This window comes from Cyanistes caeruleus, unplaced genomic scaffold, assembly GCF_971803275.1.
Source record: "Cyanistes caeruleus unplaced genomic scaffold, bCyaCae1.hap1.1 HAP1_SCAFFOLD_69, whole genome shotgun sequence".
Taxonomy (NCBI): domain Eukaryota; kingdom Metazoa; phylum Chordata; class Aves; order Passeriformes; family Paridae; genus Cyanistes; species Cyanistes caeruleus.
In genome coordinates, this window is record NW_028255886.1 from 2,728,438 (window position 1) to 2,742,556 (window position 14,119).

At 42.3% G+C, this 14,119-nt stretch overlaps 1 protein-coding gene across 1 annotated transcript in view; it reads right to left on the bottom strand.

Moving 5' to 3' along the window:
• Positions 1-13,628, bottom strand: part of LOC147647051 (uncharacterized) — a 96,996-nt gene extending 83,368 nt beyond the window's left edge. The window contains exons 1-2 of the mRNA XM_086872643.1: positions 13,559-13,628; positions 12,397-13,201 (exon numbers count right to left, since the gene is read on the bottom strand). Of these exons, the coding sequence (XP_086728769.1) occupies positions 12,397-13,201; positions 13,559-13,603 (850 nt within the window). The 5' untranslated portion in view covers positions 13,604-13,628. The remainder of the gene's footprint in view (positions 1-12,396; positions 13,202-13,558) is intronic.
• Positions 13,629-14,119: the final 491 nt, after the last annotated feature.

Consider the following 14,119-nt stretch of genomic DNA (forward strand, 5'->3'; position numbering starts at 1 on the left):
TGTTCTTGTTGTTGTTTCACTTGCACAAACAAATCTGAGCTCAAGACTATAACCTTCTTCTGTCACTCCACATGGGAGTGTTCCAAAAACAATTGTTCCTTCTGTTGGTGCTTTTTCCTATCTTAGCTGTTAACAAAATCCATCCTACTCTTCCCAAACCCCCAAATTCTTTTCCTTTTTCCACATGCAATTTTTGGATTCATTTTAAGGCTGATTTACTAAAATATGGATATGATCTGGTATCAATATCCAACTGAGACAGACAAAGACTCTTTAACTGTTTTAGGATTAAAAAGTGTATGTTTATTCACAGCACTGGGCTGATGTGTCAGGTCACCCCTTAATACACACAGCCCGGAGCACAGGTGAATACAGGCTTTTTATTTACAGAAGTATTGAATACAAATACATATTCATGACCCAGTTCCCACCAACTTTTCACTTCCTATGCTACTTAGGAAAAAAAGCAGTTAAGCATGATCCTTGAAATGGGTCGGTGGTCTTTTTCTGAGGAGGGGTCACAGAAGGGAGGAAGGGATATGGCTCTTCCTCGTTCTGCCCTTTCAACCTTTTCAATGCAAAGTGACAAATGGACCCTTGGCTGGGCTCCTTGTTTCATATCTTCAATGAGTTTCTGATTTGCAACTGTCTTGAAGTTCTTTACCAGATACTTTATTTCTCACTCTAAGCCCAACTGAACAAGCATAAAGTTGACAATTAGTTATTAGCCAATGCTTAACCTCTATTTTAGCAAGGCCTCTTGTGGATGCTAACTGTGAAACAGAGAGCATGGTGCCTGTGGAAATTGCAGGCCACATAGCTTTCTCAGTCTTGCCTGAGAAAGTGGCCTGGGAAATCATGAGGAGGAATTAAAACAATCCTCAGAGACAGAAAACAGCCTTGCAGGTGCTGTTTGTCTGTTCCTTGTTTTCTTGCAAGAGAAGGTCGAGGGGTGGTGTACCCCACTGACCAATGATAGTGATGTGTTAGTTTACTAACCAATAAGAGTTTCTTTTCTGTACTTTTCACGTATCGGTCTATAAAAAAGACCTGAGGTAATAAACCAGAGAGAAATTCTCCTGATCGACTCCCAAGAGAGTCTGTGTCATTCTTCTCGCCGTTCCTAATAGAGCGACATCCTCTCTATCTACCTTTAATTTTAGCAAGGTCCATCTATTGATTTTAATTAGAGTTAGCAAGGCTTCTTTTTAATTAAGGCCTCAGCTTCTCTATAATCTTAAATTCTTCAAAGTTTGTGTCTCACCATGCCCCTCTGCTTTTTGTGTGTTTTGTTGTAAAAAGGCAGAATTGGCAGGATTCAGTTCTGAGGCCGATTCTGCAGCTGCTGCCTTGTGGGGCTGGTGCTGTCCCTATGCAGGCCCAGGTATTTCTCATGCAGCTTCCTCTGTGGGGGCTGTAGGAAAACTTGAGGGGAAAGTATTTTATTATCTTTCCTTGGTTAATTTGTTAGTCACCTCCCTCCGCCTTAGATGGACTTGATGCGAAAAATTGGGACAGGGAGCAATTGGTTACTAAAACAAAAAATGTGATTGGCTTTAGGCAGTGGCATTGCTTGCCACTGAACTGGAACATGTTTAAAAGGAAAATGACTGGAACAAAAGGAAGGAAAATGGTACAACAACATTTGACATGGACAGTCCTCCCACAGGGATATCCGGCGTCACTGGTTTTGTTTGGGCAAGCTTTGCAGAAAATATTAAGAGAGTTTACTCCAGCCTCAGGAGTTAGGATGTTGCAGGATGTGGATGATTTGCTTTTGTCAGGGGGACAAAAGGTGGTTGAAGAGGCTACTGTAAAGCTGCTTAATTTTCTTGCTAAAAAGACTTAAGGTGTCTGAAAAGGAGGCCAGTTGGTAGGAAAAAAAATAATAATAAAAAGGTCATATATAGAGCTGTCCTGGGGTGACTTTATGATCCTGGTATCCCCAATCGTCTGGTTTATGTTATATATTAAGTTGTGCACCTTTAAGACTGGCTCTGAGAGCGAAGGGGGCGGAAGAAGAAGTGCGCAATTTGTGTTGAAAGAAAACATCACTCCCCCACATCCCGCTCCTGGACTGTGGTGTCTGCAGCACGGACACACTGCAGGACACAGCTTCTCTCTGGCTTTTAGTTAGTTTTAGCTAGCTGAGGCAGAGGAGTTCCCTGGACCTTTGTTTTTTCCCTTTTTACCTGCATCTGTGCAAGCCTGCTCTGGACCGAACACGCAGCCAAACCCCGGGAGCTCACGCCTGTGGCCCACCGGGGCCTGGGCCTCGGCACTTTCCAGCGCTGAAAGGACTGATAAGAACCTGAGCGAGCCGAGCTACAGCACATGAAAAGGACTTTTCTTCCTAGATTTGCCATCCCATTCAACAGCGAGAGGTTTTCTTATTTAATATTATTCAATTTCTGTTAAATAAACAGCTTCTCCCACTTCTCTCCGAGGAAATTCTTTTCCTTTCCCGGAACAGTTGAGGGGGAGGGGTCATTTCCCTGGGGAAACCCCCACTTGGAGTTTTCCTCCTAAATTGGCCTTAAAGAAGGACAAAAGGCCAACAAAACTCCACAAAAATGCCACAAAATTCCTTAAGTCTTCTCAAAACCCTACCAAATTCTAAAAACATCCCACAAAATCTCCTCCAAATTCCACACAATTGCAGAAAAATACCACAAGATTGAAGAAAAAATCCCACAAAATACCCTAAATCTTTTCAAAACGCTATGAAATTCCAGAAGCATCCCACAAAATTCTTTACAAATTTCCACAAAATCTCAGAAAAATCCCTCAAAATTCTTCAAGTCTCCTCAAAATGCCACAAAATGCCACAAAAACCCCACCAAATTCCAGAAACATTCCACAAAATCTCCTCCAATTTCCAGAAAATCTAAGAAAAATCTCTCAAAATTCTTCAAGTCTCCCTAAAATCCCACAAAATGCCAAAACATTCCACAACATGCCAAAAAAATTCCACAAAATTCAGGAAATGTCACACAAAATTCAGGGAAATTCCCACAAAATTCCAGAAATATCCCACTAAATTCCTGAAAAATCCCACATAATTCCCTAAATCTTCTCAAAACGCTACCAAATTCCAGAAACATCCCACAAAATTTTCTCCAATTTCCTACAAAATTCCAGAAAAAGCTGAGAAGATTCCACAAACATCCCACAAAAAATCCAGGTACATCCCACAAAATTCCAAAACATTTCCTCAAAATCCCACACAATTCCAGAAAAATCCTACCAAATTCAATAAAAATTCCACAAAATTCCATAAATCTTCTGAAAACCCTACCAAATTCCAGAAACATTTCACTAAATCTCCACAAATTTCTGAAAAAATCCTGAAAAATTTCACAAGATTACAGAAAAATCCCACAAGATTGAAGAAAAATCCACAAAATTCCAGAAACATCCCACAAGATCTTTACAAATTTCCACAAATTCTAAGAAAAATCCCTCAAAATTCTTCAAGTCTCCTCAAAATCCTACAAAATTCCAGAAACATCCCACAAAATTTAAGAAAAATCCCACAAATTCCTGAAAAATCCCGCAAAATTCCCTACATCTTCTCAAAACCCCACCAAATAACAAAACATCCCACAAAATCTGCACAAGTTCCAAGAAAATCTAGAAAAAAATCCCACATCATTCAAGGAAAATCCCACAAAATTTCAGAAAAATCCCACCAAATTCCAGAAACATCCCACAAAATCTCCTCCGCTTCCAACAAAACTCCTGGAAAATAAAAAAAAAAAATCCAGAAAAATCCCACAATATCTCCGTCAATTTTGACAATATTCCAGAAAAATCTCACAAAATCCTTGGAAAACCTCACAAAATTCAAGAAAAATCCCATAAAATTCCAGAAACATCCCAAAAAAATCTCAATATCCCACTAATATTCAAAAAAATCCCACGAAATTCCTTAAATCTCCTCAAAATACTTCCAAATTCCTGAAAAATCCCACTTAATTCCAGAGAAATCCCACAAAATCTCATCAATATCCTGGTAAATTGCAGAAAAATCACAAAAAATTCCCTAAATCTCCTCAAAACCCTACCAAATTCCAGAAACATCCCACAAAATTCCAGAAAAATCCCACAAAATTGCCTGAATATCCCATAAAATTCAAGAACAATCCTTCAAAATTCCAAAAAAGTCCCACAAAATTTCCGAAAAATCCCACGAAAATAATTTTAAAAAATCCTACAAAATTTTAGGCAATTCTAGAACATTCACAAAAATCCCACAAAATTCAAGAAACATCCCACAAAATTATTTTCATTTGTTCAAAGTCTCACATACTTCCACAAAAATCCCACAAAATTGAAAAAAAATCCCACAAAATCCCCTAAATCTTCTCAAAATGCTACGAAATTCCAGAAATATTCCACAATATCTCCACAAATTTCCACAAAATCTAAAAAAAAATCCCTCAAAAGTTTTCAAGTCTCCTCAATATCCCACAAAATTCCATGAGAATCCCACAAAATTCCAGAAGCATCCCACAAAATCTCTTCAATAGCCAGAAAAATCCAAGAAAAATCCCACAAAATTCCAGAAAAATCCCACAAGTCCCTAAATCTTCTCAAAACCCCACAAAATTCAAGAAAAATCCCACAAAACTCAAGGAAAATCCCACAAAATTCCAGAAAAATCCCACAAAATTCCAGTAAAATCTGATGAAATTGTTAGCGTTCAGGAACACACATAATCACAAATGATTATATGCAGGGGCTTTATTAAGAGATCTGGGTGTCAGGGGTTCACATACCCAAATCTGACCCATCTTGGTTTTGAGTTGAACATGTTTTATACTCTGTTATTATATAACTTATATATTAATTATTAAACTTACATTGCTCTATTGTATGCATTGTTTTTACCCAAGCATGGATTGCTCCTGATCCACCCCAGCCCCCTAACATTGTTCCTCATGTTCTTTAAACAATAATTATAGCTAATCACATCTAACAATTGTATCATGATCATCTACTGATTACACAGGTGCAGTTTTGACCTGATTTTTAGCAAGTACAAGGCCTAACATTTCCCAGGGCCAACTTTTCCCAGGCTTGGCAAACCTAACTTTCTAAGTCCCTGGATTTTCTAAGATTTTGAGACCTTTTACTATCATTACATATTTGTATTATATATTTGATATTACATATCTAAATGAAAGCATTTTCACTTCACTATAAGTGCAAATGTTTTCACTTGATACAGTTCTTTGTTTCTGAGTTTATACTTGATGTTCTTTGAATCCTTGATTGATGTAAACCTCATCCAGGTGAGCTGTCCTGGATACTGTCAGGAACTGGAGAACCAGAAGATTGTGGATCTCACATCAGTGCCTTTATTATTTTCTGGTTCCAGGACATTTTCTTCTGTATTTCTACCTTGAAGATGCTGCAAACTAACCAAATTGCTAAGAATACAATTAGTAAGATTATGGCACTCTCAATGATAGATTTACTCCACGACCTCACATTCCACCCTAACCCTTTGAAGATTCTCCCTAACCAATTGTAGTCAAATCCTTTTGCTCTTCCTGTGCTCCATGCTCTATTTGTTGCAACTGATTGATGTCATATTCTACATCTGCAGTTACATTTGGGATGTGGATGCAGCAATGATCAATCCATCCCTTTAAAAAACCCACACACTCCATGCTCTTTCAGGAGTAGTAAATTGTAATTGTATGTTTAGTTCTTTAAATCTTTCTCAGGTCACTCTTGCTAATTTATCTACCTGACCTGTAAGTTTGTACAACATTTCTTTATTCTGATAGTTTGCTATAGGACCAAGCAAAGACTCTAGGGCCCACCCAAATTTCGCTCTACTAAAGGGTTCTTACCATGTGTCATCTTGATTCTATTCCTATCTTAATCCTTCCTAGCTCTGCCTGTGTCTAGCCACTGAGTTGATTTTGCCATTGTTAGCATCCATACCAAGATTAATTTTTGTTTTAGCAATTTTACCAATGTTTCTGCACCCCAATGGCATTTGTTATATTTAATTTGTAGAACTTCTCTCATTATCAAGGGGGTTAACACTATTTGTCTTTGTGCAGTTACATACCACTCTTCTGAATTATTTTGTGCATTTAGCAAATGTCCCAATTTCTCATCTTTTACTGAATATTTTGGTTTTGGAGGCAAATTACATTGAGATACATTAACTTTTAAAGGTATCCATGCCATTGTTGTTTGCACTTCTCAAGCAATCTGTCGAGCTGTCCAGTCTGCTTTACGATTTTCCTCACAAATTTTGGAGTTTCTTGATTGGTGTGCTTTACACTGTATAATTGATACTTGTTCAGGTTTTTGTATTGCTTTTATCAATTGCAGGACTGCATCTTGATGTTTAACGTGTGTACCTTGAGAAGCCAGTAGTCTTCTTTCTTTCTACAGTGCTCCATGTACATGTACTACTCCAAAAGCATACTTTGAGTCAGTCCATATGTTTACCCTTTTCCCTTTACTCAATTCTAGTGCTCTGCTTAAGGCAACCAGTTCTGCCCTCTGGGCAGATGAATTTGGTGATTTGTATTTGGTATTTGCTTTTGCCTCCACTATTGTACTGACTGTTGTTACCGCATATCCAGCGTATCTGGTCCCGTTCTCCACCAAGCTGCTTCCATCTGTGAATAGCTCTCACTCTGCTTGCTCTAGTGGGATGTCTTTCAGGTCTTCTCTTGCCAAATAGGTGTACTCTATTACTTCTACATAGTCGTGCTCTAATGGGCCTTCTTCAGTTGTGGTACGTGGGAACAAAGCTGGATTCAAAAGGTTAGTTGTCTTTAGTGTGACATCATCCTGCTCAGTCAGGATTACCTGGAATTTCATCATCCTGCTTGGAGATAGCCAATGGCCCCCCTTTTGTTCTGAAACAGTGGTCACCATGTGTGGCACATAGACATCTATGTCTCTACCCATTGTGAGTTTCCTGGCTTCTTGTATCAGCATCACAGTGGCTGCGACTGCCCACAGGCACGAAGGCCATCAGGCACTCTCATTGTCAAGTTGTTTGGAGAAGTAGCCTACCGGCCTTTTCCAGCCTCCCAAAGGTTGGGTCAGCACTCCCAGTGCTAGGTGTAGTCTTTCATGCACAAACAGCTGGAAATCTTTGGACAAATCAGGCAATCCTAATGCCAGAGCTGTTGTCAATGCCTCCTTCAGTTTGAGGAAGGTCTCCTTCTGTGGTTTGCCCCAGGTAAACGGCTGCGTCTTCTGGGCTTCATACAGGGGTTTTCAATTAGTCCATAGTCCATGATCCACAGGTGGCACCACCCTGTCATCCCAAGGAAAACTCGCAGCTCATGCAGGTTCTGGGGTTCTGGAATAGCACAAATAGCTTGAATATGATCAGTACCCAGCTTACGTTGCCCTTGTGAGATTTCACATCTCAGGTAAATCACAGTTTGCTGGGCAATTTGTGCCTTCTCTTTAGACACCTTATATCCTCCCATTCCCAGCTGATTTAAAATTTCAATTGTTACCTTTATGCAGGTTGTTTTCTCTTCTGTAATTGTCAGTGTATCATCAACATATTGGAACAGCAGGTATTGTTCTCTCAGTACTTGCTCATTCTCAGTCCAAATCTCCAGCTCCTTAAATAGCTGGCTTCCAAATAGGGTTGGACTGTTCTTGTATCCTTGTGGGAGGTGTGTCCAGGTGAGCTGAGTTTTCCTTCCATTTTCTGGATTTTCCCACTCAAAGGCAAACAGTTTCCTACTTTCTTTGTCAAGGGTATGCAGAAAAATTGAGATACATTAAGTGTGTTATCTCATACATTTGTCTCATATATTTATCTCATATATTTTTATCATATATATTTATCAAGGGGTATGCAGAAAAAGGCATCTTTTAAATCAATTACAGTAAACCATTTATATTTCTCTTTTATGGATGTTAACAATGTGCAAGGATTAGCTACCACTGGGTAAATATCTTTAGTTATTGCATTTATTGCTCTCAAATCCTGTACTAGTCTGTATTGGTTAACACAGAAATTTGGGCTCTAGCGTTAACTGGAAGTAATAGGCGCACGTTTGGGACCCACCATTGCTAAAATCAGTATGTCTCCACTTTTGTTATTTCTAGTGAGCATTTTAAATACAACCAACCTCCACCTCTCTGCTCACCCATGAGAGGCAGAGTTCCCAGTTTCCCTGATTTGGGGTTTGAGGCTGTTTGGGATCCACTCCCAGAAGCTGAGAAGGAGACTGCTTTGGCTCGCAGCCCAGAGCCTGTGGAGGTGTGCTGGGTTATACAATGGGGCATTCGATACAATGAACTTGGGACAGTGTTAATTAGAAACTACTTTACTCAACTTTTAAGTGATAAGTCATCCATTATGTTTCTGGGGACCCTCTTCTTTATCCTTAGTGACCACCAGTACTGGTGGTTAGAGATTTGTTTTCTCTTTTCTGGGTTTTCATTAAGAGAACCAATGTATCTAACACCCTTTGCTTTCTCTGATTTTTCTTCTGGGATTTTTACAGGTCCATAATTTCTACTGTAATTAGTTAACTCTTTTGCAACTTTGCTCCATGTCCAAATTTTATGGTTCCTAGCAGGAGAACGCAGTTGTGAACCTGTTGGCTGAGAGGGGGTGGTGAAGGGAGTAAACACAGGATCAGTGGAACCAGGTCAATCAGTCGGGTTCCCAAGAAATCTATCTAGTCTCTCCACAGGGGTTATAGCTGCTATGGTTTTGGGGGTTTTTTATGAGAAAAATTGCTGTAGGTTTAAGTGATTCTGGAAGGCCTTGAATTAAAGAGGTCATAATTTCAGTTTTCACAGGTAACAACACTGGTGATTTAGAACCAGCAATTAATTTTCTTTTGTGTATCATTTGCAAGCAGGCAGCTTTGTGAATGTTTTCCAGTAGTTGGTTGGGGGTACCAACTATAGCTATAGGGTCCCCCCTTTCCAAGGGGTTTAGCCCCTCTGCCTGATAAGCTGCATGCTGATTTAGAGCCCATGGGTTATGTCTGTCTCCTGTTGTTACGAAGACTCCATGTCCCCAGTACCCACTGGCTTCCTGTTCTCTCAATCGAATTTAATCACCTCCAGTAAGAGACACTCAGAATACATATTCTGTCTCTGACTCGTGAGGCAGACTCCCGTACTCCCTTTTTTTTTTTTTTCTTTTTCTTTTTCTTTATTTTCAGTCGTTATATGCGGATCCTTTTCATTATTGATATAATTATATTATATTGTGTTTTAATTAGAGGTTTCAAACTAAGACACCAGTGTTCCCCACAATTTTATCCAAGTTAGCTCCTTTTGAGGGTAAATTTGATTAATGAGAGGGGTTTCCCTCTCTTGTTTCCTTTAGCAAGTCAGCATTTTTTGAATTTTTATCATGGAGGGCTACTCACAACAGATTGATCTTACTCCTTTCTTCATCCAATTGTTTTTGCAAAATTTTAACTAGGTTTTGGAGGGAGTCTATTATAGTTCTTTCCTAACTTCTTCACTTAAAGCAAGTTTCTATAGCTGCTGTAAGACAAGCTCCCAAAACTGAGCAGAGTAGAGTTTTATTTTTGCCCAGTTTAAATTCTGTTTCATGTTGTAAAAAAAACATAGTCTATCAATCACATTTTCCAAATTAAACCAATTATTAAGCACGAACCTTTCCCTCCTGGAGGTTTGGCATTGTGTTTTGCTAACAAAGCATAACATGCATAAAATGCAGCTTTAACTTCTGCAGACATTTTCGGTCATTTTTACAGAGGGAAAAACCACTACAGGGAGGTATCAACTTAAATTACACACACACACACACACACACACAAATTTTTGCTTCCCTGTATGGGTAAAAAGAACAAATCTGCTTGGGAGGCACTCCTTCAGTTTAAAATTCTGGTTGTCTCTTTGCTACACCAAGCTGTCAAAATTCATACACACAACAACAAAAACAATCCAGCCCTTTTGCACTAAGAGATCTTTTGCAAAATTCTGCAGACAGAGCCCTCAAGTGAGTGTGGGGTGCTTTTCACCTCGGCGTGTGCAGTTTGCAGGAAATTCAAGTTGCCCCTCTTGCTTTCCAGACACCGCTCACTCTTTGGGAGTGTTGGGCTAGGTGCAGCTGGAGCAAAACGTCCTTCCCCTAATACAGACTGCACAACAAACCTGCAGCCCCTTCTGTCTGTCAGAAATCCTGTCTGTGACTCCAGTTTAAATGCCACGATTCGCTAACGCGAGTGGGACTCGTGAGAGGTTCGTTTGATCTCAGAGTGCAAGACGGACACAAGGGATTTCAGTTTAAATCACAACAACAATAATGTACCTTTATTTTAGTGCCAACAACAAGGGTTATGCGAGAGAGGAGAGGAAGAGAGGGTGAGATAAAGAAAACAAAGTAAAGAGAGAGAAGAGGGGGTTATAGCTACCAACAGAAGAGACGGGGTTGCTGGGGTCTTTTTCTGTGGGAAGATTTGGCCAAAATTATCTTAGTCTTATGTAATTCTTCCCCAATGTTACCTTGTTTCCAATGTGCTAATAAGCACCCAAAGGAGAAGTATCTGGTGTGGGAGCATTGCTGCCCAAAATCCCTTTAAGTTTCTCCATATTGTAACTACAATATACCACAAATGCTGGATCTGCAACGCTATTGCAGTTGTCTGACAGACGGCGCCTAGGCAACTAACTCAAAGATTTCTGGGAGTAATACTTTTCTCTCTCTGAGAGAAAGTGCCTTGCCTCCAAGGGAGAGCCAGGATCTCTGAATCAGCTGGTTTTCTGACCCCCACAGTAAAGCACCTTACCTTTCTCTCCTGGGGAAATTGTGAGCAGCAGAGACGGTCGCAGCTGATGGGGTCCCCAAGAATCCCTCGGTGCCGGCTGGAGCGTGATCGGGTCGTGAGTTTGCTCAGCAGCACTCACAAGGTCCCATCTGGGGTCGCCAAAATGTTAGTGTTCAGGAACACACATAATCACAGAATGATTAAATGAAGGTGCTTTATTAAGAGCTCTGGGTGTTAGGGGTACACATACCCAAATCTGACCTAACTTGGTTTTGAGTTGAACATACTTTTATACTCTATCATTATATAACTTTCATATTAATTATTAAACTTACATTGTTCTATTGTATGCATTGTTTTTACCCAAGCATGGATTTCTTGTGATCCCCCTCAACCCCCTAACATTGTTCCTCATGTTCTTTAAACAATAATTATATCTAATCACATCTAACAATTGTATCATTCATCATATACCAATTACACAGGTGCAGTCTGACATGATCTTTAGCAAGTACAAGGCCTAACACTTGCCAGGACCTACTCTTCCCGGGCTCACCAAACCTAACTTTCTTTCTAAGTCCCCAAATTTTCTAAGATTTTAAAACCTTATACTATCAGAGTGACACTTGTCTTTACAAACAAGCTGTGAGTCTGCCGATAAAATGAAACTATCACTGAGAGATAACAGAAACAATGGGATGGATTCAACTGAAAGATGAAAGAGACACTGGGGAAACACCACAAAATTCCACAAGGGTAAGAACTAAGAAGGAGATTATGCACTGGGGGGAGGGGGGATGGTATCTCAGGTATCATGTGTACCAGGAAGTCTGTACCTCTCAAATCCCTCAGCCTATGGGGAAAGGGAGAAGGGACGTACGGCCTGGAATTGGGATAAAAGGGAGGCTGCGCCCTCCAAAAATTAGAGAGATCCCAGGGGAATGTCCCATGGCCTCTCCCTTTATTTGAAAAAATTGAAAGCACTCCTCTATCTCCTTTTTGCATATAAACCTCTGGTGTTTGTGGATTAATTTTTTCTGACACTAACAATTAATATGAAGTTCAAAACTACAAACCTAGGCAGTGCAGAATATGAAAAAAATGAAAGCTAAAACTAAGGGCATCATAGCTGGAGGGGGGGTGGAATTGAATAATTTTGGGGTGGGACTGAGTAGCATTCAGAGGCACTGAGAGGTCTTGAGGTGACAGATTGAAGCCCCTCATCTCTTTGAGTGCCAAGAAATGGAGACAACTCCAAATACCCCACAACCCCTAAATACTCTCAAGTATTACTCCCTGATTCCCAGTTTCTCTTGAAGCACTAGTAAAATGTGAGGTTTTAGGTGCCATTGATTAATTAGATGCCATTAATTTGTTGATTTTTACCCCAATTTAGTCTGTTCCAAAGGGATGAAGATGAATCTAAAGATAATTAGAACAAAACCAAAATGACCACCAGCCCAGTGTCTTCCCAACACAGATCACAGGGAACATGGGCCATCAGGGCTCTGCCCAACGTGGGTCCACTGATGGGGGATGGAGTTGGAGCAGCGCACGAAGCTCTTCCTGCACTTGGAGCACTCGCAGGGCTTCCCTTAGTGGTGCCTCCGTTTGTGTCTGGTCAATTGAGAGCTGTCTGAGAAGTTCTTCCCACACTGGGGACACTCATAGGGCCTCTCCCCGGTGTGGATGCGTTTGTGGGTACTGAGGCTGGAGCTCTGGCTGAACCCCTTCCCACATTCGTCACACTTATAAGGCCTCTCCCCAGTGTGGATGCGCCGGTGGGTGATGAGGTGGGAGTTTTGCTTGAAGCGCTCCCCACAGTCAGGGCAGCGGAAGGGCCTCTCATCCGTGTGAATCTGCTGGTGCCTGAGGAACTGGAAGCTGGTCTGAAACCTCTTCCCACATTCTGGACACTCGTAGGGCCTCTCCCCAGTGTGGATCATCTGATGGATGGTCAGTTGGGACCTCCGGCTGAAGCTCTTCCCACATTCCCCACACTTGAAGGGCCTCTCCCCAGTGTGGATGCGCCGGTGAATGGTGAGGGTGGAGTTGTGCTTGAAGCCCTCCCCACAGTCAGGGCAGCGGAAGGGCCTCTCCTCTGTGTGAATCCTCTGGTGCACGAGGAGACTGGAGCTGATCCGAAAACTCTTCCCACACTCGGGACACTCGTAGGGCCTCTCCCCAGTGTGGCTGCGCTGGTGGATGATGAGTTTGGAGTTAAAGCTGAAACCCTTCCCACATTTCCCACACTTGTAGGGCCATTCCCCAGTGTGGATCATCTGGTGGCAGATCAGGCTGTTGCTCTGGCTGAAGCTCTTCCCACATTCCAAGCACTTGTAGCACTTCTCCCCATCCTGAAGCTGCTCATGGACCACCAGCTCAGAGCCCCGGCTGGATCTCTGGTCACCTTCCCGGCACAGGGTGGGTCTTTCCTCCTCAGAGCACCCTGGGATGGGTTTGGAGCCCCTCCTCCTGCGGGATCTCCGGGGCTTTTCCTCCCCGTTGGATTCCTGCACTGTGGAACTGCTCAAATCAGCCTCTTCCACAAGGTTCTGCTGCAGGGATTTGTCCTCCCTGGTCTCCATCCTCAGCTCCTTGTCTGAGGGAGGAAGGACAAGGAGAGGATGGGATTTACCTTGGTGCCAGAGGGAAGGGGAAGGAGATCCCCCCAGTGCGTCCCCGGCAGGACGGCCTCGGCAACAGGGTTGTCCTGCAGCTGGGGGCCATGCTGGGCTGGGAGATGGAGCAGGAGAGAGAGGGAAAGGGGCACTGACTTCCTCCTCACCTGCCTGGGTGTCCCGAGGCATCTTCCTCTTCCTTGCAGCCTTCCTCTCCATCCAGCCAAGGTTTGGCAATGGGAAATCCTGGTTTGGGGAAATACAAGGGATGAGGACATTGAGTTTGCAGGTCCCTCTGTCCAAGCTCATCTCTAGAAGTCATCGGACATCTGGGGTCCATAAAACCTTCAGAAAACACCAAAATTCAGCCTGAAAATGCCTCCCAGGAGTTCCCCATCTCTGGTCTCTCCTGTTTGGGGTTCAAGGGTTCCCCCCGTCCCAGCTGCTGGGAGTCACGCTTGTACTGGGGATCGCCTGTCGGCTTGGTCCCTGCCCTCCCCGGGCTGCTGAGAGTGCCAGGAATCCGAAAAGTTCCCCCTGTTTCCATCTCCCCACTTAAGGATGGTGGGACCCCCCAATATCCCCCCAAGTAGGATTTTCCACTCAGCTTTGGAGTTCCACATTCTCCAAACATCCCCCCCCCAAATAAACCCAACCCAGGGACCCCCCCAGGATATCTGGGCAAAGCTCCCGCTCCCCAGTCACCTGTGGGATGGTGGGTGATGATCACACAGG